This window comes from Filobasidium floriforme (assembly GCF_021052385.1).
Source record: "Filobasidium floriforme strain CBS 6241 chromosome Unknown HD553scaffold_24, whole genome shotgun sequence".
NCBI lineage: Eukaryota > Fungi > Basidiomycota > Tremellomycetes > Filobasidiales > Filobasidiaceae > Filobasidium > Filobasidium floriforme.
This window is the reverse complement of record NW_025763645.1, coordinates 12,366-32,498: the sequence shown is the minus strand read 5'-3', so window position 1 is coordinate 32,498 and position 20,133 is coordinate 12,366. Positions and strand designations below refer to the sequence as shown.

The window sequence follows — 20,133 nt, the reverse complement described above, 5'->3', positions numbered from 1 at the left end:
TTCCACCTTCCAATCGTTGGCATCCTATCGTTCGCATCGTCCATGAATCCATGTAGTAATCAGATGACTCGATCGAGCGACTGTGTACATTACTACTGTGTGCCGTATCTGAGTTTCCCACGGTGCCAGGTGGAATCCAGAGTCTTGCAATGTGACCCATCTCGACCACGAGGGTCTGATCTCTTGTTCGATGTCATCGATCCAGGTCCACCTCGACCGACAGAGTTCCTCTCGAGCCGACCGTCGTTCGTCCTATATCTGCCAGCTCTATAAGCTATGATATAATAGCGCAAGTCAAGACGGAGAGGTCGAGTGGACGTCAATCATCGTCGTAATATCGTTCGTCGCCATCACATCAGCAACTCACCTTGGACGCGACCACGTACCTTCGGCAACACATTGATCGATTCAACCTGCTTCGCTGCCCCCACAGGTTTGCCTGCAAATTCTTTCTTTATGTATACCACAGCTTGCGACCATTGCAGGAGACTCCGGATCAAGTCAGCGGCCCCCGCTTCTCTCGCAAAACGGGCTCTCCTGCTGATCTCGATTGCTTGTCTTGCTTGATTTGTTGCGTAGATGCGTCCGTCAGCACGAAGGTCGGATCCCGGACGAGGTATGCGAAGCTTGTCTGCAGAGTGAGACTCCGTGTACTACGACTAAGAGGAAGGTGAGCCGAGTGTTGTTGTTATTGTCGAGGTGATTTCGTTAGGAAGTTGATTTGATGATGATATGTTCCTCTGATGTTGATCGGCGAACAGGTCGGGCGACAAGTAGGATCCAAGAACAAGCGACCTAGATTCACGTCAACATCCTCGTCGAGTGTGACTACAAATACGTACACGAATCCGAGGCCGTCTTCAGCAGATCGGTACTATGCTGGTCTACCAGGTCCATCGAATGTGACAACGACCGACGCTGGACACTTGCCCAATCCGTTACACGTCTTGGCTTCCGAGGCTTATCATCGTGATGCCGATGGTGATGGTCCTATCGGGTAAGTCATGTCATCCTGACTTCAATGTAAACGCTGAAGGTAATACTGTAGCTCACAATCCGCCGGGTTGCTGCTGGGCTTGGAGTTGCAGGTCTGAACAAGAACCTCCAGGCTACGATCATCCTTTCCGGGATAGCACCTCGATCCTGGACGGCTTCCCCGAATGGTCGACCAGGATCTGTGGGGGTTCGAGTACGGGCCGAGCGGGGTTGTTACAGCGTATCGATAGGTTGTTGGCCCACGAGCAGACCCTACGATCAGGGTCAGGAGTGGGAAGTAGTAGTAGCGGCTATAACGCTGGGTTTTCGAGAGAGGTTGAGGATGATGGGCTGGTCTTTCATGGTCGGGTGGATGTGAGTATAGACCCGATCGCTGCCGTACCTCGACACGGACAGGTTGGCTGATGTCGTACGTTTTAGATGGCTCGTCCAGATGCGGCACCCGAGGACGATGTCATCTCTCTACAGATCATCTCCCTGCCAGATGCCCAGCACTTGTTCGACTCGTAAGTCGTTTTTCCGCCTCGGAATCGACTGTGTAAGCTAAACAAGTCGATGTCCATAAACCTCTTGGTCTCCTACCAGCTTCATGAATCTCCTCACCAACGGATCGATGTACTTTGACCCCCGTATCCATACCCTCCCTTACATCCGCTCTCATTCCTCGTTCCTCCTGTGTACGATCCTGACCATCTCGAGCTCTTTCAGACCCATCTCCCCCTCGCCACTCTTACACTCCCGGCTCGTCCCGCACCTGACCCGGCTCGAACACAAAATCCGGACAAAAGGTTTCAAATCCATCGAGATCATACAAGCATTACTCCTCTTGGCGAGCTGGTCGGAAGTACCGGTCAACCTGGCGAGGGATAAGACGTGGACGTACATCTCACATGCGCTGGCGTTGGCTGTGGAGTTGAGGTTGGATACGCCGGTACCGTACTATGTGCAGGTGGACCCGGGGATTACGGTCAGGGACAGGGAGTTGTTTATTAGGAATGCGGTGAGTGTCCTGGGTGCACTGTATGGAGAGCAACAATTGCTTGCTTACATTATATGCTTTTGCTCTCCGTTCTCGTGAAGCATCGATGCTGCATGCTCTTGTATATCCACGACAGGGTGAGTCATTTCCCAGTCCATGCGGTCATCTCCGATTTACTGCCTAACTGACGAGACGATTGTGGGTCATGGGTCATCAGAACATGGCCATGGTAGCCGGTCGGTATCCGATCTTTCCAGAATCGCCCATCTTTTCAGAGAGCAACCTTGCGTCGTGGGGAAAACATCCTGTGAGTGGGGCTATCATTCGTTTCCTCTGCTCGCCACTGACAGGCTTTGTATCTGCGTCCTCGAGCGCAGCAAGCGTACCGCTTCGATGCTTCTCTCTGCGCTTCGGTCACCCTGAGAAAGCTGGTCGTACGTCTTCAACCCCAAGCTTCGACCAATCTCCTCGCCTCTTGATCGAGCTGACGCTTTGGCACCTCGTAGAACGCCGTTCGACATGGACTCGACCTCGCGGCGCCAGTAGCGGATTCGATGGCTGTGATCGACGAATCGCTTGACGCCTGGCGGCAAGCCTGGCAGACCGAGATTTCCTGTAAGTCAGGGCCAGCGAGAAACTTCCCTTAACAGACACTCAACAAAGGATGCACGTTTCGAGCCGCAGCCACCAAAGAATACGACATTATCGCTCGATTTTCGGCATTTGTACTGGTCATGACGTTGGTCCAGCGGCAGCAACAGACGGGTCGACTGGACCTCGGATCTCGCCGGTACTATGAGACGGTGGCTTTCGAGGTCTGCTGTGCGGCCATCGACCATTATACCTCTTGGCCGGGCCTGCTCAATTCTGCGACGTTCGAGTAAGTGACGGCAGGGTCATTTGTTGTTCTCGAAGCTGATCTTTCGTGCTGTGTTTGTGTCACACAGTACGAGCATGGTCACGTACTGCGCACTCTGCATAGTTCAGTCGATCGGTAGCTCTCCCGCCAATGCGCTTTCGGACTGGTCCTTGCTGCGTCTAGCTACGCTCCAAGAACTGGTGTCTCTTCTCGAAGCGCAAGCAGCTGGCCGACATCAGGTGCCAACATCTATAGGGACCAACGTCGTCGATGCAATGGCTCGACGGCTTTCACGAGAGATCAGTTTAGTACTTGCAAAGACGCATACAAGCCATCATCGCGAGCCACACCCTTCGACTTCGAGGATGCCAATCACCGAGCAGATCGTACCTCAAGACTGGTGGGGCGGGGACTTACGCTCTACACAAGAGACGACGCAACACTCCACCCAGAATCACAATGGCAACGTCGGGGGTCTCTTTCTATCCGACTCGGCTTGGCAGGAGCTCCTAGATCAGACGCAAGAGGAACCCGTACCGATGTTGAGCGACGCGGAACTCGAAGCGATCGTGGCCGGGCTACCTTCGTTCGATTTGAGCTGGTGGGCCATGTAGCAGGCGAGCAAAACTGGTCAAGAGAAGGGGATCCGGAACCGCAGCGACGTAGCTATGTCGCATCGCTCGGCCTCAATGACCACCACAATACCTGCGCGGTGTAGGTCGGAACCATACCAGGACAAGGCTACCAAACGTAGACCGTCCGCTTCACACACACGAGACCCTCCCTGTCATGCATCTCAAATTCCACGTACTGGCAGTACGCAATATCAAGGTCGAAGTCGTGATTTCCCGGTACGGCTTCATTGCCGCAGCGGTTCAACGGGACTACCGATGACAGGGTTACTTGGTCCTCGTGACCAGTGAGACTTTCCGACTCCCACTGCGCAGACACGAGCTCTGTACACGTCGCGAGAGCCCGATCCCTGGACTACCAGCACGTCGTTGAGGTTGCCGCTGGACCCAACGTTCGACACGTCTACGAGCTCGAGTGTCCCTTCTGCAGAGACCTCTACACTTTTGAATGCTGGAAGTCACGTCGAGGCCGGCACAGCTCTGGTCCAAAGTCAGGACGTGAAAACATCGCGTTGCCGTCGACACGACGCTCATCGATTGACATAATCGATAGTCTTCGGCGAGGACCCCTCTCGGCCTCTTTGGTCGTCGTTACGGCTTGAGCGCAAGCGCTTTCGTCTGCTTCTAATCGTCTCCCTGGTATTCACGTCAAATTGATCCTCTGTGTGACGATAATTCCAGCGCAGGGACCGTTGTATCTCAGCATGCTTTGAGAACTCATTCCAGCATTACAATAAGCCCTCATCTAGAGCTACGTGTGGTCACCGCCGATTGACACTGGCCGGTATTGGCCCTGTTCCCAGTCGTTACAGAATGAGATTACCTTTAAGCTTATAACGATGGTTTATCAATACGATCTAAGCAACAAGCATCAGGTCTAGACCGATCGTAACGGTTAGATCGAGCAGTCTTCGACTCAAGTCTGTCTCTAGTGCGACGATTCCCGGCCGTATCACATCCTGATCCAGTTCCAGCTAATACGCCCGTCATCAGGAAAGCGGGAGTTTCATCATCACGCTGTGATCCTTGAGCGCTGGTAGCGATGAGACTTGGCCGGTATGGGAAGTCGGTCCTCGTCGTACTTCACCCCGACGATACCGACCTTGGATATATCCATAGGAGCTGTCTTCGTAGATGTCTTAGGTTCAACCCCAGAAAAAGGTCGGCCTCCTCCTCCCCGTAAACCGTCGACCACATCATGGTGTCCTAGAGTAAGCGGGCAGTCGACCCCGGAAGATGTGGCTTTCAGTGAATCACTAGGAGAGCAGATGTTCCGGAGAGAAATGAAGAAACGTACCCAAAGGCAACACATGGCTATCGCCAAAACATCGTCGCAGCCCGGTTGGACCCTGATATCGTAAGATATGATGTAGACTGTGATGACAAGTGACCGCGTTAAGATCATGTGTGTCTGCTTATGTCGGCGAGGCGACTCACAAGGCCACCAGCCCTTCGTAGAATAATTAAGCTTAGCGATCGACGTTCCGTGGGAACCCTTGATTTCGGCCTGCTTGCCATCTCCGGGCGGGTCGCACAGAACCCAAGTCGTCTTCTGTCCAGTGTGGTGACCTCTTTGGTTCAGAAAGCTCGCTGAGATCTTACAGTTCACGTAGTCCAAGTCGAACGAGATTTCGGATCGGACGAAATGGTCCATGTTGGTGATCCCGGTGTACCGCAGGGAGAACCAATTTCTCGTAAATTGTATGATCGGTTGGTCCATGGGAGTCTTGATATAGGCTGGGTGTCGGTGCAGGTTCGACATCCCGGGCGCCAGGTCAGCCGGGGTGTGTGCTGTATAAATTGCGCATTATGTACTCACTGGTGCCGCTGAGGAGACTGCTCGAGATGTACATGACCTCTCGATCCTGAGGCATGAACCATATCGACGACCGGTGGAGACCAGAAGTATAGTACTTGAAATCATGCACCAGGTCGTCGTCCGATTCGACATCAAAGTGTGAAACGCCTGCGGGTCCAGTCGGCCCAGACGCCGGAGAGGAGAAGGACGAACCCATTGGAAGGCGTGTGCACCGCACGGGATCGTGGTGCTATTGGAGTCCGGATTTCGATAGAGCACGCCTTTCTTGGTATGTGACAAGGTGCGCCTTCGTGTCAAGTGAGGTTCTGTGGACGCCGACCCTTGTTCGACTCATCACCGTCCGATCGTGAGTTCAGGGCTATCGCTAGTTATCACGGTTTCGAGCGCCGCCGTGTTCCGACGGAATCAAAGCGTGCATAGCGAATGTCTCATACTGAAATCAGGGTATAAGGGATAACCATCTTCATACAACGTAGCCAGCTTCTTACAAGACGGAACAAGACGACACACTTTCATCACTCTTGCACCCTGACCATCCTGCCGCCATCCTGCATCGTAATGGCCCGAGCGTCTTCGATGACCTCGCCGCGTCGATTGACCTCGAGAATAGCGTTCTCTGCCTTGGTCAAAAGGATGACCGCGAGATAGTTGGTAAAAGAATACAGTTGGGTGATGGCGCTGCGAAGGGGAACGTCTTCAGCGAAATCCAATGCGGCTCGGCTGACCTTGGAGACGCACCGCACGGCGCCCATCAACACAAACATGACCAGCACCAGGCTACCTATCCCAACGGTCCCAAGCTGACCGGTTTGCATTGTAGCCACCCTGGCTTGAGCAGCGCGTCTACGGCCCCCAATCGCGCCCATGGGCAAGCCGAACGGGCCACCGCTGGCGGATGAAGACGGTTAGACGCAACTATACCCAGAAATCTCCGCCCTCAACGACTCACCCTCGTCCGATCCTGACATTGTTCGCCAGCTGGAAAGGCGCCATCAAGCTCGAAGTGATGAGCAGGGTGGCAAAAGAAATTGAGCCGATCAAGGAAAAGCCCAGCGAGAACCGCTCGATGATGGGTCCGAGGAGTGTCACCAATCGACCCAGACCGACCAGGATGGCCAGCTTGGAGACCAGCCTGAACGGTAGCAACGCATAGTGTCCCGCCTTGTATACCTCGAGGTATTCCGCCGCATCGACCAGCATTTGCCACATGCCCTCGCCGACCTCCCGTGCCTCGCCGTTGACGAACGCTCGCATGCTCCGGATGACCAGCTCGAACATGCCCGAGCTGGGTTGCATGTAGGTAAAGCCGCCGGGCAACTCGATACCGATGGGCACGAGCGGGTCCTGCCTCACCGCCGCTTCAAATTCTTCTTGCGTGTCCTCCATCTGGAACGGGAGCCACCGCGAGATCCTGTTCTTCTTGCGCACGAGCTTGAGCATCCTCGGGCGTCGCTCGGTTGGTCCGGCGACGAGCTTCCTGAATCGGCTGAATCGCATCAACCAGTGGAGTCCCGATCCGACTGCCAGCGTCAGCACTAGGAAGAGGATGAGCGAGGTGATGAAGAGGATGATGGGAGACGAGGCGAGGCCGAGGAAGCGAGTACGGCGGAGTCGGTAGCGGAATTTGCACTGGGTGCATTCTGTTCGGGACGGTCACAGAGATCAGTCTTTGTCTGCAGCGTCGACAGGCAAATTCGAACGTACCCATGTATGCTTTCTGCGGGTCATATTGTACAAGGTCATTTTTCTCAGTCAAAACCCGTTCGCGAGATGCCACCTCGATTGCCTACCTTGTTCCTGCCTTTACCTCGCCATTGCTGTAAGCAGCTGACTACGAAACGCAAGTAGGATGATCAGGTCAGCACGGATCACCGGGTGGCAACGATCGCGTACCGATTCAACTTACTATGCACATGCTGTAGATAGTCACGTATCGCGACGAGTGGAAAGATCGCGGTCGGAGAAGATCCGGGAGATCAGATGCGAGGCAGCAACATGCGAAGCGTCAGCCCCAATGCAGAAAACGGACGTAATTCAGCTCGATCCCCGAAAGATGCTATGATTCGACCGGCGTTCGGGACCACCAATTGCTACCGCGAACGCTTCTGGCATCCACACGAAACGACTGGTCGTGTTTACGTCTGGACCGGTGAAAAGTCCACCAGGGGCGTACCGTTCTTCGCTGTCCACCGCAGCGTTTCGCATGAGACACGTCTCGCAATCAGATCGACCTTTTCAGCTAAGACGTGATGCCAGACGTCCGTCCGGAGGCGATATCTTCGATGAACTGGAATATTCCTGCTCCTCTCCTCGCCGAGCATTCAGGTCTCGCTGTCCCTTCCACCTCGATAGACCACCGGCTGCGCGATGTGCGTATGCGATTCATATGATGACCGATATCATGATCGCCCGCCAGATCTCCGGGCGAGGTCTCGATCATGTCCACATGGACCGTAGAGGATCCTGATCCTCTCGTCTTTGCATAGAAGGCATTCCGCTGACATGCCGATATCGACCTCGTTGCGATGGTCGTGTAGTGTCGAATGCTTTCATCGTGGATCTCATGCTGCTCTCTGCAGGGCCCATTCTTGGACATGCTGTCCGTCACCTCGACCGCTTCGCATACTTTTCCCGGGTCGCAGTCCACAAGCTCGATCCACTCGATCCGCTCTGGTCTGTCCATCAACACATACATCCGTCGATGTACTTGGGATGTATCTTGTTGTCACGAGAGACTTGACGGATCGCGCCTCGCCATCCGCCGCTGGGAGTATCCGGACAAAATACCTCTCGTTTCACCGTCATCTGATGTTCTCCCTCTCTGTCTCTCTCTCTCACGCGATCGTCACCGCCTCCTCCTGGCTACAGACGACTCCCTCGCACATCATCCTTATGTCTCGCCTCGGCTCAGATCCGGCTTATCAACCTCCCCAGGCAGGTTTGTCGTGCTCGAACCGTACGTCTTCTACCCCATCTCAGCCTCGACCCCGCTCTGAACCTCTTCAGCGATATCCGCACCCACTTCTGTATCCACGCCCACTTCCACAACCACGTCTAACTGCAACTACGTCCAACCGCCCAGCATCGCCCTCTTTCGATGCCTACGCTCATCCCAGACGATCGAAAAACCGGACACCGGACACCGGACATCTGAAATAAGAAGCAAAAAGGAACTCACACGCATACTACCCCGACATAAACAGGGCGAGATCAACCTCCCCAGACCTCCGCTTGCTGCTTTCTTCTGCCTGGGGGGTTTCTTTCCGGTCCTAAGGCGTTTGTCCGGCGTCCGATCTCCGACGTTTCGATGATTGTTAGGCTCGGTATGGCAGTGGCGGTTATCGTTGTCGTTATCGTTATCGTTGTCGTTGTCGTTGCCGTTGTGGTTGTCGTTGTCGTTCTCCAGACCGGCATTCTCAGAGTTACGATTCTTTCCGGCATCACTATTACTACTAATATCACCGCTATTCTCTTCCTCATCGTCGTCGTCATCGTCGTCCTCGGCTTCGGAGTCGGAGTCTTCCCCAGTAAAACATATCCGGCACATCTTTTCCCCCTCCTCCTGCCCGTCCGACTCTTCCGGGTCCAAGTCTTCGGTAGCCGTACCCAATCCTGCCGTTCTGTGATTCTCGTTTTCGTTGTTGCTGCTGATGTTCTTCGAGGTTGAGGTAGAGGTCGAGTTTGGGATCGAGTTTGACTTTGACGTTGAGATAGGAAAGCTCGATGGGCCCGGGAAGAACGGAGTTGAGGCGCGTGATTGAGGTCTAGATCTAGATCGGGATCTGGATCGGGTTGTAGGGAGAGGGAGGCGGTGCGGATCCAACTCTGTATTTGGGTGAGATTCTGCACGGTCTGAGGGCAGTGCGGGTGCAGGTGGTGAGATGTGTCGACGGAAAGGAAGACGGGAGAACCAGGTCTTTCTCCTGCCTTCCACCTGAACCTGGACTTGAGCACCGGTAGTACGAGCGGGAGATTCGGATGTGCCGGCGGGAATCTTGGGGGTCGTCGATGCTTCGACGTCGGACCGATTGGGACTATCAATAGTAGTGTCGTAGTCGTTGGGTGAACGAATGCGTTGGCGAGAGTCGTCATGGTCATCGTCGTCGTTGTCGATGTGGAGATGACGGTCGACCTCGTCCTCGGAGTCCACGTCGACTTCAAGGTCCATCTCCAACTCGCTGTGTGAACGGGGCCATCTACCAGGGGGTTCTTCCGAGCCGTCCTTGGGGTCCATCTCGTCGTTGTGGTCACTGTGAGTGGGAGTGGTCATGTTGCGGGTCGTTAAATCGACTATCGCATCGGACGATGTACATGTTATGGTCGGTCGGTTGATCAGATCATTCGACGTCGAGGTCAAGTTGCAGGGTTACATCATCACTCCGGCGCCCTCGGCCGACGTGATTTACGGCATCAGACGACCTCGATGACCCTTTCCTCGGTAACTTACCACACTGCTCGCGCTGCTCGCAACTACTCACCTCGTCAAACAGACCCCTGTGGCCTGTTACATGGTCAAGTGCCGCAGATCTCAATCTCTCTTCGCCGATACAGACGGGGGGACTGGCCCTTTCCGAGGGAGGACACATTCGAAGAGGGGGGTCGGGTCGAAAGGCTCGCTGATGTGTGCGTGTTGTTGTAGAAAAAGTGACGTGTACAAGCAAGGTACGTGTGCGATGAGACAAACAACTGGGAAAGCCGAGTTTCGGGAAAGACGTGACGGTGACTGCTGTTGGATATCATCGTCTTACCGACCACCCATCGCTCTGTACACACAGGCCGGTCTGACTTGTGACCGACAACATGGCGTGAACAAGAGGTGCGTGGGTGGTAAGTGGGTGTCGTGTCGGATGGCCGCTGCGTTGCGTTGCGAGGGGCAAGTGGCAAAAAGTGGCTACAGTAGGGTGGACAGACCAAAGGTGGACTGAGATCCGAAGGTGCGCTTCTAAGCGCGTGTCGAGGTCCACCCCCCCGGACCGTTTCGACGACCCCCGACGGGTAGACTTTGCTCTTTGTTTCCTCTTTGTTTCTATCACGCCAAGGATGGAGAGCAAACGAGCATGAGGAAGGAAAGGACGTGGTGGATCGGATTGTATTGGATTTGAGCCCCACTCAGTTATTCAGGGTGGATAGGTCCGAGCGGGGCACCCTACTCGAGGTCAGAAGTTCTCTTGCGTGTTTTGTGGCCTGTGGCTGTTGGATGTCGAGATATATAAACGAGCGCAGCTGGCCGTCATTGTCTCGCCTCGTCGTCGAGGTTTCGAGGTCGTCTCAGCGGCACACTTTAGCAACACATCGATACGTCACCCAGACCTCAGACACTCGACCCCTAACCCTGATCATTCCTGTCACAACCAACCTATTTCTCCGCATTGGCGACTCGACCCAAGATGAACGGGAATAATACCGAAAAGGACTTAGGGGCGTACGACCTCGATGAGAAGACGCATGGTGCGACGTTTCATATCGAACACAAGGACAAGTATGGGATGCACGGCGCAGAGGCCGAACAAGGGGAAGACTATGAGTACCCGGAAGCGCTCGCCAACATGCCGGAAGCGCCCTCGGCCGAGGTTTTGAGGGACGCTCTTCTGGAGGAACAAAGGCGAGGGGCCGGGTATACGCTCTTGCAGCAGTGTCGAAGGGAATGGAGGTTGCTCCTGGCTTCCAGTTCTTATGTCGTCGCCAAGTAGGTCTTGTCAAGAATGATTTGAGCTATCGTACATAAAGGTCCCTCTCGGGCTTTTGGACAGGGTAGCGAGCTTATAAGCGGATCTGTTGCGTTGCAGTATCGGATACGGGTTTGATAATGGAGCGATGAATATCACGGCGGCCATGCCGGCTTTTTTGATCAAGTTCGGTGGATGTAAGAGAGAGCGAATTCTTCTTCTGTGATAACTTTGACGGGTATCACGAATGTCGCTTATACTGAACTGGAACGAACTCGGCCTTTCCCGCATCGGCACAGTCGACCCCGTGACCAAACGTCTGTCGATCGCCTCGACCTGGATCTCGTTGTGGACCGCCATGTTCTCGCTCGGGCTGTTCATCGGTACCATCTCGTGTACCTGGACCCTCGACCGGTTCGGCCCTCGAAAGGTCACCATGGCGGCGACGGTGTTTTTGATGGCAGGAGTGGCGGTGCAGGTGGCCTCGGTGACCAAAGAGACGCTGCTGGCAGGAAAGGTAGGTCCTCGGCCTCGTTCACAAGGAAATCCCTCAGGCGCCGGCTCATTGATACTGTACGCTGCGCCTCTCCACACACACCCAGCTGTTGACGGGTATACCCCTCGGCGTCATCCAAGTGGCCGCGTCCAACTTTATCGCAGAGTCGTCGCCTGCTCGTCTTCGTGGTCCGCTCGCTGCCACCATCGGCATGGCCAACGTCGTCGGTATCATCTTGGGTATCACCACTGGATCACAGGTCATTCACTATGCAAAGAGCGGTAGGTCATGCGCGCCAGATGAACGCTTGCGACTCGGCGGGGGTGATACTGATCGGTCGTTGTTGTTGCTACTACTGGCGGTAGACTGGAAGTCTTGGAAGTTTACTTTGGCCATGCAGTGGGTCGCTCCGGCACTCACGCTCGTCATGCTGCCGTTCTCGACCACGTCGCCCGTGTATCTGGTCAAGAGGGGACGACCGGCAGAGGCGGCCAAGGCGCTGGTCAGGCTTCACGGTCTTCAAGACGACGTGGCTGTCAAGCAGAAACTCGCGGTGATCCAGTACGCCGTGGCGACCGAGATGCAGATGCGGCCACGACTCGAAGCCATGACCCTCAGGGAGCTCTTTGCGGACGGGGTCGAGCGGAAGCGTACTCTGACGTCGATCGGCCTCTGGTTCTGTTATCAGGCGGGAGGGTCAGTCCAGGCGGGCACAGCGTCGTAGACGAGCACACGAAGCTGATCGTGTTTCTGGTTCTCTTTTAGCAACACGTTCACCGGACAGGGCTTGTACTTTTTGCAACAACAGGGTCTCAAGATTACGACGGCCACCAACATTAGTCTCGGTTGCCTGTCCGTCAGCGCCATCGTCTTCCTCTTGGGCGGTTACGTGATGGAAAGAGTCGGGAGACGGGTGCTCTTTGTCTATTTTCAGTACGTGGCCGTCCTCTCTCACGCTCTCGATGGTATGATCATCCTGGGATCCCACTCACATCAATTTGGCTTGGGGACGGTTAAAACAGTATATTGCATTTCGCCCTGATGCTCGCGCTCGGATGCCTCGGATTCGCCATAAAGTCGAACGCCGCCGCGGGATGGGCCGTCGCCGTGCTGATCAACCTGGCCATCTCCACGCAGTTGTTCGGTGAGCTGCTTAAAGACCTCTGCCAAAGTGACGCTCCACGATCACTGACGCTGCTATCACTCGCTCTTGAACAGCGACGGGTGGAACGGCTTATGCCCTGACGGCGGAGATCTCATCCGTTCGCGCTCGCGCCAAGACTCAATCGCTGTCCTTGTTCACGAACAAGATCTTGAACTTTGGTCTTACGTTCGCGGTGCCTTATATCTACCAAGAACCGGGTTATCTCGGGGCCAAGACTGCTCTCATGTGAGTCGGCGGCGACGACACCAGCCCTTGTGGCGAGACGATCTGAACGCGTGCGCTTGAACAGTTTCGCCGGGACGACCGCGCTGGCCATCGTCTGGGCCTTCTTCATGGTACCGGAGACAGCTGGACGATCCGCAATCGATATCGATGCACTCTATCACGCCGGGATTCCGCCTCGAAAGTTTGCCGATATCGATGTTGTCACGTTGAAGCGATCGCAAAGCGAACAAGGACCCGGACACGCGCCAGTCGTCTGAACAGATGACCAATCTCGACTACTAGGTCGATCATTGACAAAGCGAAGTGGCGCGTTGATCTGGCGCTTTCGGAACAGGAATATGGTACTTGAGATGTGATGAGACTCCAGAGTCCGTTTCGAAGAATGGTGTATGGGGCGGTACATTGTATACTATCAGTAATCGAAAATGCAAGCTTGAACGCTATTCAATGTTTTTTGGCGGAAAGACGACGCGCGGGTTCGAGATTGTTGAGATTGGAGCAGCAAGTGAGAGAAGAAGTGTTGTGAGTGACTTCTCGTGGTCTCGAATCTGTAAGATAGTGTCCAAGTTGTTCACTTCCATCTTGCTGCGGTGAAAGCCTTTCAAAAAGTACTGCAACCGCGGCGATTCCAGACCTGTCTTCGAGTGCGTCGGCGGTCCCCCGAGCTAATTCTTACTGAGAGTCATGAAGCGCGGCGGTTTGGATGTGATGGTAGACCCGAGTCGACAGAGGACCCAGACCCACCGAGGTGACAAGATTTGTAGAAGTTGACATTGATATCTCGTGCATGCGATGCTCAAAAGTACAAAATGGCGACCTCGGACGCAGGCAGGGAGAGCCAGTCATCTGTCAACATTTCTTGCTTTCGATCGCGCGAGTCTATATCGATGGTAAACTCGCCAGACGGATCTTCATAGTGTCCGCCGGCCCAGGTGCTAGGAGGAGAGGTACAATGAGCGTCTCTCGAATGTCACGCAAGATGCTGGTCTACCCATTCCCGATGACGACATGATGACTCACATGCCGGTGCTCGCGTCCGTAAAGGGGGTCGAGAGACGCTTGACGATAGGTCGCCGCTCGCCTATCCCGGCCAGGTGGATCGGCTCGTGAGGTCGTGGGCCTTCAGAGTCTTTGAGGTACACCGCCGAGTTGATCACAACCAACCGGATCATCTCGTCTTGATCGTCCCAGATGGCATAGGCAGAGAGGGTCGGACGGTTGCAATACACCTCGGAGATGCTCGTCGGTCCAGTCGAGCCGATCGCCTCGTTGACGACGATGGCGCCATAGTATGATGGCAGGACGTGCGGTCTGTCTGCTTTTCCCGTCCCGTCATTGATCCCAGATATCGGTTGGATGAGGTTGTAACTGTTGTTCGCAGAAGCGAGACGACAGGCAGGAACTCCGATCGAGTCAGCGGACAGCCGAGAGGAGAAGGCGCTCGTTCAACCAGCACGGGGCGCGCTATACTCACTCGAAACCGACGCCGTGATGAAAATGCAATCGTCTCAACCCGATCGAAGCGCAGTGCAGGGCGTAGTCCACCATCCAGATGGCGGCTTCTGCGGTGTTACTGACACCGGGCACTCCGTGTAGACCGTACGTGTTGGTCTCCCCCAGCATGATGGTCAGTCCTTCTTCAGCAGCTCGAGCGATGTCTCGATGGAAGCGCGACATGAGCAACCGGATGGTCAGCTTGTTCATGAGGTCGCCCTTGTTCGGTTGGGAGGTAGGTCTGCCCGTCCGAGCTCCCTGAGGTGAGATATCGATGGCAACGACTCGTCAGCCGTGATCTCTCTCGGGCCAAGCATAAAGGACCGAAATGCCAGACTCGGGGACTTGCAAAGTAATGGTGCACGCTGATATCGCTGATCAGCGATCCGTCATCCTCCAACAATCCTTGATCGAAGATGGCATCCAGGGACCATTCGCACGGCTTGATCCCCGCCAGAGAAGGAGCTTGGAGTTTAGGAGCGCCTGGTTGTCCGAAACGGAGGATGTCTTTGATACGGGTTGCCGCTAGGTGCCACTGTTCGATAAAGGCCCTCGGGTTCGGGTAGAAAAAGTCGGGCTATTGTACCCGTTAACCCGCGGTGAATTGTATGGATCAGCACGAGTTGGGTGTCCATGATCGGAATCGGAATGTCGCTCACCTCGTTCCCGATCTGGACGTACTCCAGCTCCACTTTCGATAGGAGTCGATTTCGAGCCGGCTCGAACGTCTCGGCCTGTAGAGTGACGAGATGAACGACTCCGTGCTCGGTTGAGAAACGAGACCCCTCGATTCGGAAGACTCACGAGAAGAGACGCTTGTCTCGCCGTCTCTTCGATGTCGTTGGATTTAAGGTTGATACCCCAGATACTAATCGCGGCGCAAGGGACACAGTATGGCGATCAGCATGTACACTCCCACTTCCCACAGCCATACTTGGCAAGTTTTTTTTTGTCGTTAGGAAGAGGCTACGGTAGACGACTTGCAATTTGGTCCCCTCGGCGAAGTTCCCTGACAAGGCGTAAAAGTCTCGCCCGATATAGACCGTCTTGGCTTCGGGGAATGGGACGAGGTCGCTGATCGGACCAAAGTCGGCGTCGATGACGGGGACGTCTGGATTGATGATACCGTGATCTTGACTGTTGGCTGCGAGAGGACGAGAGTTAGGGGTTAGGTATACTGTAGGCACGGTGATCCTCTAGCAGCGACTCCGAGCCCACTCACCCCCGACTCGGATACAGGGCGGCGAGCCGACCTTGTCGCCGAGGTTGCGCAGCATCTGCTTGACGTAGACGTTAGGCTTGCCTACCTCGGGTCCCGCCCAAGTGTCCCATCGATCCATCTCTATCGACAGTCCGATGAGATTGGCCGACAGGGCCTGCGCTCGTTGCGGTCGACGCAGAGGAATCGCGACGACGCCATGTTCGTCCCGATGTCTGATCGGAAGCGGGAAAAGTACGGGTCGGACGAACATCTTGATTGACGTCGGACGATCGACGTTTTCAGCGAGAAAGTTATCAAGCAGAGGTGTGGACTCGGGATCTTACCCTGCTGGACCATCCTGCAGCGCGCATACCTGTTATAGCGATCGCTCGACCGCGCCCTCGGACCGCCTTGTCCACGTTTTGCCACCACCACATGACCCTGAGAGTGGACAAAGTGGAAGAAGAGATGCCGTAAGTCGCCGCCCACGCCTCGCCCGCGAGCGTCCACTTTGACCCACTTTCTGAACGATGTTCCTCCCGATTCAGCTTGTTCACCTTGCTTTGGCCCCCCCTGACCACTGCTGTCAGTCTACCACAATGCTCAGCGAGACAAACTCAGTAGTGACATCACCGGCCGACCTTTCGATGGCTAACATGCTAGACTCGGAATTGCGAGTTGGACAATCCCTAGGCTCGAATCTACGGCCAGCCTGATCGATACCTCGATGCTCGAGAACCAACTCCCACCACAACAACAACCACAACCACAGCCTTGTCGCTGTCACTGCGGCAAGGTCTTCAGTCGACCGGAAAACCTCGCGAGGCACGCTCGGAATCGTACGTCGTCCTCGCTCTTAGCCAAGGTGCTGAAAAGGTCGAAACATGGGCACGCGAGCTGAGTCTGAGGAGTCGACGTTGTATTGTATACAATCAGACGATACGGTCAGACCGTTCAGATGCTTGGCTCCCGGTTGCGGCAAGGCTTTCACCCGATCAGATCTGCTCAGGCGGCACGGACAGCTTCACGGGGATCAGGAGGAGACCGGCCGGTTAGAGGGGGCCAACAAGAGGGCTGCTTCGTCGACGTTAGATGAGCCTATGGGAAAGGTCAGTGAGCCGCATGGGGATTCGCCTCGAAGCCGATCTCCACAGATTTACATGCTCAGAGTGAAAGCGACTGAAAAAAGGCACCTCCCGCTTGTCGTTCATCCGCTCCACAGCGTCTCGCTCTCGAAGATCCCTCTCGACCCTCGATCGACCTCGACGGGACGTTTGTATCGCACCCGACTTTGGCTCTGGGCGTCGATCGATTGGTACCGGAACTCGAGCCTCGAGACGGCCCCGATGAGGAAGAGGACGATGAAGGCCTAGGACCGCTCTTGCCGGACGACTTGTTGCCATGGGGTAGGTCGGTACACAGAATGGGGCTGATCCTTGACGACGCTTACCAGGGCAAGGGGCCCATTACCTTCGGCTATACCTCCCTGGCTTGTGATCTGGCAGACAACGGGATGATGTGGTTCTTGAACGATTCCTGGTCGATCTGTCCGATCGAAGAACCGCAGGTCGGGTCGGATACGGTCCAGGTGGAAAGTCGAGCGGCGACCCCACCGATCGAGAGTAGCGACGAGGACAAGTGGCGTGAGTCGTATGTGCTGCTCCGGAGATATTCGGAGGATCGGGCGAAAGCTGATCGGGAGTGCACCGAAAAAAACTGAAAACAACCATAAACGACGGGACAGCTACGAATTGGGATGCTCGTGGGAGGATCCCGTTCGGAGCCGGGGCAACGATCCCGTCCATCCTGCCAGCAGACTTTGAGGGTATTCACGGTAGATGGGGCCGGTTCTGGATCTCGGAGACGCTACTGGCGCGGATACAGCAGAGCTTGAGTGAGTTCGTCCACGCCTGGTCCCCCCCTTGACGACCCTCGTGGTTTGTCTTGAGCTGAATCTCGCCAAGGTCGGCCGGTCGTGTAGCCGTAGCTACGAAGGCACCCGGAGCGGATCTATCGGGATTCAGGATGCCCGAATCGCTCGACCTGATCAATCACTTTGTGTCTCGTGAGCGTCGCATGTTTCCGGGGTGGCCTGGTTTCGAGCGACGTGCTCACGGGTCCCATGCTCGACAGTGTACTTTGACAAGTTTGAGGCGCAGATGCCGATCATCCATCTCCCGACTTTTCGTATCGACGAGGCCGATCCGCTGCTCGTCGCCTCGATGATCTCGCTCGGAGCCACGTTCTCTCGGCTTCCTGGATCCAAGACGTTCTCGACCGAGCTGGTCGAAGTCGTTCGCAGATGCATCAACGTGTTGTTTGAACTGGACAGTGCGAACGTGAGTCATGGCGCAGCAGGCAAACAGGACGGACGTCGCTCAAAGCCCGGATCTTTCGTGGATGTAGCTGCGCAGCGTCGACCTGGTCCACGTCTCGATGCTGTCTTGCATTTCAGGATTGTTGAGTGGGACCAAGCGGAGCTACGAGATGGCAGAGGCGGCCCGAGGTGTCTTGGTTACCGTGAGTGCGCGATCGAGGATCAGTCTATCAGGCCCCCTTTCCCGAGACCGACCGCTGATCCTGTGTCTCTGCTACTTTCAGCTCTGTCGACGAGCCGACCTGCTGAACTCGTCGTCCTCGTTGAGGCAGCTCGCGCTCACGGACAACGGTGGCACCGATCCGTCGGGACGCTGGCTCAGGTGGGCTCGCGCAGAAAGTCGTAAACGCTTAGGGACCTGCATATGTCTGCTCGACTCGATGTTCCCGGCCATGCACGACACTCCAGCGTACATCTCGCAGGGACAGATGACGGGCGTGGTGCTTCCGTGTGACGAGGTCTACTGGCAGGCCACCTCGGCTAGGATGTGGACCGACTCGCTGGGGATCGCGGGCATCCCGCCGTCGCCTTTATTCGCCTCTGCGTGAGTGATTTTGCGAAGGACATAGCCACGCTGGGGCAGTGTTGCCCAAGATTGAGACGCTTTTGTCGCAGCATCTCTGCCATCCTTACACCTATACGGATACCGCGCGAACTTCGTCCCGCACCCATTCGATCGCTCAGTCCGTTCGGAGGGCTCGTCTTGATAAGCGCGCTGCAGCATCATATCTTTGGTGAGTCGCTTGAGATGGTATCTCTGTTCCAGTACCGTCGACTTCCGCTGACACGACGTCGCTTCTTTATTCCCCCGGCCTCATCCCCCCCTCTCTTCACCAGAGTACGGCGCGCAATCGGACGTCTACCATTCGATCGGGGTTCACGTGCCCGTGTTATCAGAGGTCGAGGGCTCCCATGGCGGCTTCGAGGGCAGACGCAAGGTGGGTTCTAGGGCTATTTGAGCAGACAAACGAGCGACAGCTGACGTTGTCAATCTGACGGCTCGACAGTGGCTGCGACAATCGCTCGAGTCTTGGCGTACACATTATCACAACGGCGATGAAGCCGATCCGATGGTTCGGGCTGGTCAAGTGCTCTATCACGTGGGTCATATCGCTCTCGCGGTCAATATCCGCGTCTTGTTCACCGCGGCAGGAAGTGAGTCTCGCAACGGCCAGGCGCCGTAGAGGTGATGGGGTCCCTCGGTCGCTGACTGGAACTGCTCCTCTGTTAGAGATGGGATGGGAGACGGCGCGCCGTTCTCTGCCGGATCTGGAAGCTTGGGCAGGGACCGGACAGGCCGAGGTGGCGACGAAGCATGCTCTCGATCTATTGGACGTGCTTGCAGCGCCGGGCTCGGTCGACCTGTTTTACCTGCCAGGAAGCGCTTTCATCGCCGTGCTAGCGCTATGGGCTGCTCGCAAGAAAGGTTCGATACCAAGTCCGGCATCGCTCGAACGCATGATCCGACTAGGTATGCACGTGCACTAGGACGCTTGCGCGGCCAACGCCAAAGCCGTACTCGAGTTTGGCGTCGGGTTCTTGGAATCGTTCAAGGCATGGAGATTCGGGACGGCGTTGGCGTTGGTTCTCGCCAAACAGCTCGAGAAGGAGGAGGCCGATGACTTTGTCGGAATTGGTTCTGGCTGAAAACGATAGATCCGGGCGATGTCATTTTCCAGCCATGTATAGCGAAGACGATGCCGATCTTCACGAGACCATGCGACGATGTCGCGCACACTCTGCCAAACTCACTACCTGATAGTAGGATGGCGATTTCAGTGTTGCACCATGGTGTACCAACCTAGGACAGTGTTCAGAGTCATTTGCAAGCTTGTTGCAGCAAGGGAAGCACTCGAGTTTGAGTGAAATCATTGAAACGTCGAGTTTCGACTTGCAAAGGGGTTAGTGATGATTCCGAGAGAACGGGGAGGTTGTGAGCGGACAGCAACGTGTTGAGCTGTTGTTCAGAGTCATGACAAGGCTAACAAAGCCACGGGACCCAGCTCTGACCTCGCGTCCACGTCTAATACTAAATTTTCGCAGCTAAAGTGCCCCCCCACAAGACAAGCGGAAAACACGCAACCCACACTTGTTTGTGGGACAGAGAACAGTCCAGGCAATTTTGCCAGCTTGTTCAGCTGTCAGACCACCCATCTCAAGTTGTCTCACGTCCCTAGCGATGACTGAGCACTCTGAGCGAATTTCGAAAGGTTTAACGTGTTTT

At 55.4% G+C, this 20,133-nt stretch overlaps 6 protein-coding genes across 6 annotated transcripts; 3 read left to right on the top strand and 3 right to left on the bottom strand.

The window, feature by feature from the left end:
* Positions 1-456: 456 nt before the first annotated feature.
* HD553DRAFT_362768 (putative transcription factor) lies at positions 457-3,591 on the top strand (the record flags this gene model as incomplete). The annotated part of the gene is made up of 13 exons (XM_046184004.1): positions 457-500; positions 580-670; positions 762-981; positions 1,100-1,266; positions 1,318-1,350; positions 1,417-1,502; positions 1,582-1,996; positions 2,077-2,112; positions 2,193-2,282; positions 2,353-2,409; positions 2,482-2,590; positions 2,660-2,855; positions 2,923-3,591. The coding sequence occupies 13 exons, from the start codon at positions 457-459 to the stop codon at positions 3,446-3,448; spliced, it is 2,070 nt and encodes a 689-aa protein (XP_046033442.1). The 3' UTR covers positions 3,449-3,591.
* A 683-nt stretch (positions 3,592-4,274) lies between these two features.
* HD553DRAFT_128371 (uncharacterized protein) lies at positions 4,275-5,599 on the bottom strand. Its single transcript, XM_046176568.1, has 4 exons — positions 5,286-5,599; positions 4,904-5,203; positions 4,764-4,840; positions 4,275-4,672 (listed from the first exon to the last, which is right to left on the bottom strand). Exons 1-4 carry the CDS (start codon positions 5,479-5,481, stop codon positions 4,550-4,552), a joined length of 696 nt encoding a protein of 231 aa, XP_046033441.1. The 5' UTR covers positions 5,482-5,599; the 3' UTR covers positions 4,275-4,549.
* Positions 5,600-6,010: 411 nt separating this feature from the next.
* HD553DRAFT_128164 (uncharacterized protein) lies at positions 6,011-9,884 on the bottom strand. Its single transcript, XM_046176566.1, has 6 exons — positions 9,764-9,884; positions 8,464-9,535; positions 7,192-7,201; positions 7,076-7,116; positions 6,990-7,002; positions 6,011-6,925 (listed from the first exon to the last, which is right to left on the bottom strand). The coding sequence occupies exons 2-6, from the start codon at positions 9,517-9,519 to the stop codon at positions 6,231-6,233; spliced, it is 1,815 nt and encodes a 604-aa protein (XP_046033440.1). The 5' UTR covers positions 9,520-9,535; positions 9,764-9,884; the 3' UTR covers positions 6,011-6,230.
* A 758-nt stretch (positions 9,885-10,642) lies between these two features.
* On the top strand, positions 10,643-13,253 carry HD553DRAFT_300396 (uncharacterized protein). Its single transcript, XM_046178634.1, has 9 exons — positions 10,643-10,971; positions 11,072-11,148; positions 11,251-11,468; positions 11,554-11,728; positions 11,813-12,143; positions 12,213-12,380; positions 12,470-12,591; positions 12,666-12,837; positions 12,902-13,253. Exons 1-9 carry the CDS (start codon positions 10,673-10,675, stop codon positions 13,092-13,094), a joined length of 1,755 nt encoding a protein of 584 aa, XP_046033439.1. The 5' UTR covers positions 10,643-10,672; the 3' UTR covers positions 13,095-13,253.
* A 380-nt stretch (positions 13,254-13,633) lies between these two features.
* On the bottom strand, positions 13,634-15,743 carry HD553DRAFT_362765 (uncharacterized protein; the record flags this gene model as incomplete). The annotated part of the gene is made up of 9 exons (XM_046184003.1): positions 13,634-13,772; positions 13,858-14,205; positions 14,312-14,589; positions 14,669-14,908; positions 14,991-15,065; positions 15,136-15,199; positions 15,245-15,249; positions 15,312-15,475; positions 15,554-15,743. Coding segments are annotated over 9 exons (1,503 nt in total), but the record flags the coding sequence as incomplete, so codon positions are not given.
* Positions 15,744-16,121: 378 nt separating this feature from the next.
* HD553DRAFT_128129 (fungal-specific transcription factor domain-containing protein) lies at positions 16,122-19,653 on the top strand. The gene is made up of 12 exons (XM_046176565.1): positions 16,122-16,641; positions 16,755-16,938; positions 17,038-17,175; positions 17,277-17,426; positions 17,514-17,597; positions 17,666-17,871; positions 17,939-18,052; positions 18,134-18,453; positions 18,525-18,643; positions 18,747-18,847; positions 18,917-19,064; positions 19,141-19,653. Exons 1-12 carry the CDS (start codon positions 16,417-16,419, stop codon positions 19,395-19,397), a joined length of 2,046 nt encoding a protein of 681 aa, XP_046033437.1. The 5' UTR covers positions 16,122-16,416; the 3' UTR covers positions 19,398-19,653.
* The last annotated feature ends 480 nt before the right edge of the window (positions 19,654-20,133 follow it).

What these genes read in the sequence shown, in the direction of transcription:
- HD553DRAFT_128371 (XM_046176568.1), bottom strand. Translation starts at nt 5,481, where the DNA reads ATGGGTTCGTCCTTCTCCTCTCCGGCGTCTGGGCCGACTGGACCCGCA. An exon ending in TACGAAGGGCTGGTGGCCTT is followed by an intron (nt 4,841 to 4,903) that starts GTGAGTCGCCTC and finishes TTGTCATCACAG; the next exon opens with TCTACATCATATCTTACGAT. An exon ending in TAGCCATGTGTTGCCTTTGG is followed by an intron (nt 4,673 to 4,763) that starts GTACGTTTCTTC and finishes CGCTTACTCTAG; the next exon opens with GACACCATGATGTGGTCGAC.
- HD553DRAFT_128164 (XM_046176566.1), bottom strand. Translation starts at nt 9,519, where the DNA reads ATGGACCCCAAGGACGGCTCGGAAGAACCCCCTGGTAGATGGCCCCGT.
- HD553DRAFT_300396 (XM_046178634.1), top strand. Translation starts at nt 10,673, where the DNA reads ATGAACGGGAATAATACCGAAAAGGACTTAGGGGCGTACGACCTCGAT. An exon ending in CATCTCCACGCAGTTGTTCG is followed by an intron (nt 12,592 to 12,665) that starts GTGAGCTGCTTA and finishes GCTCTTGAACAG; the next exon opens with CGACGGGTGGAACGGCTTAT. An exon ending in GGGGCCAAGACTGCTCTCAT is followed by an intron (nt 12,838 to 12,901) that starts GTGAGTCGGCGG and finishes GCGCTTGAACAG; the next exon opens with TTTCGCCGGGACGACCGCGC.
- HD553DRAFT_128129 (XM_046176565.1), top strand. Translation starts at nt 16,417, where the DNA reads ATGGGCACGCGAGCTGAGTCTGAGGAGTCGACGTTGTATTGTATACAA. An exon ending in TTGAACTGGACAGTGCGAAC is followed by an intron (nt 17,872 to 17,938) that starts GTGAGTCATGGC and finishes TCGTGGATGTAG; the next exon opens with CTGCGCAGCGTCGACCTGGT. An exon ending in GCTTCGAGGGCAGACGCAAG is followed by an intron (nt 18,848 to 18,916) that starts GTGGGTTCTAGG and finishes ACGGCTCGACAG; the next exon opens with TGGCTGCGACAATCGCTCGA.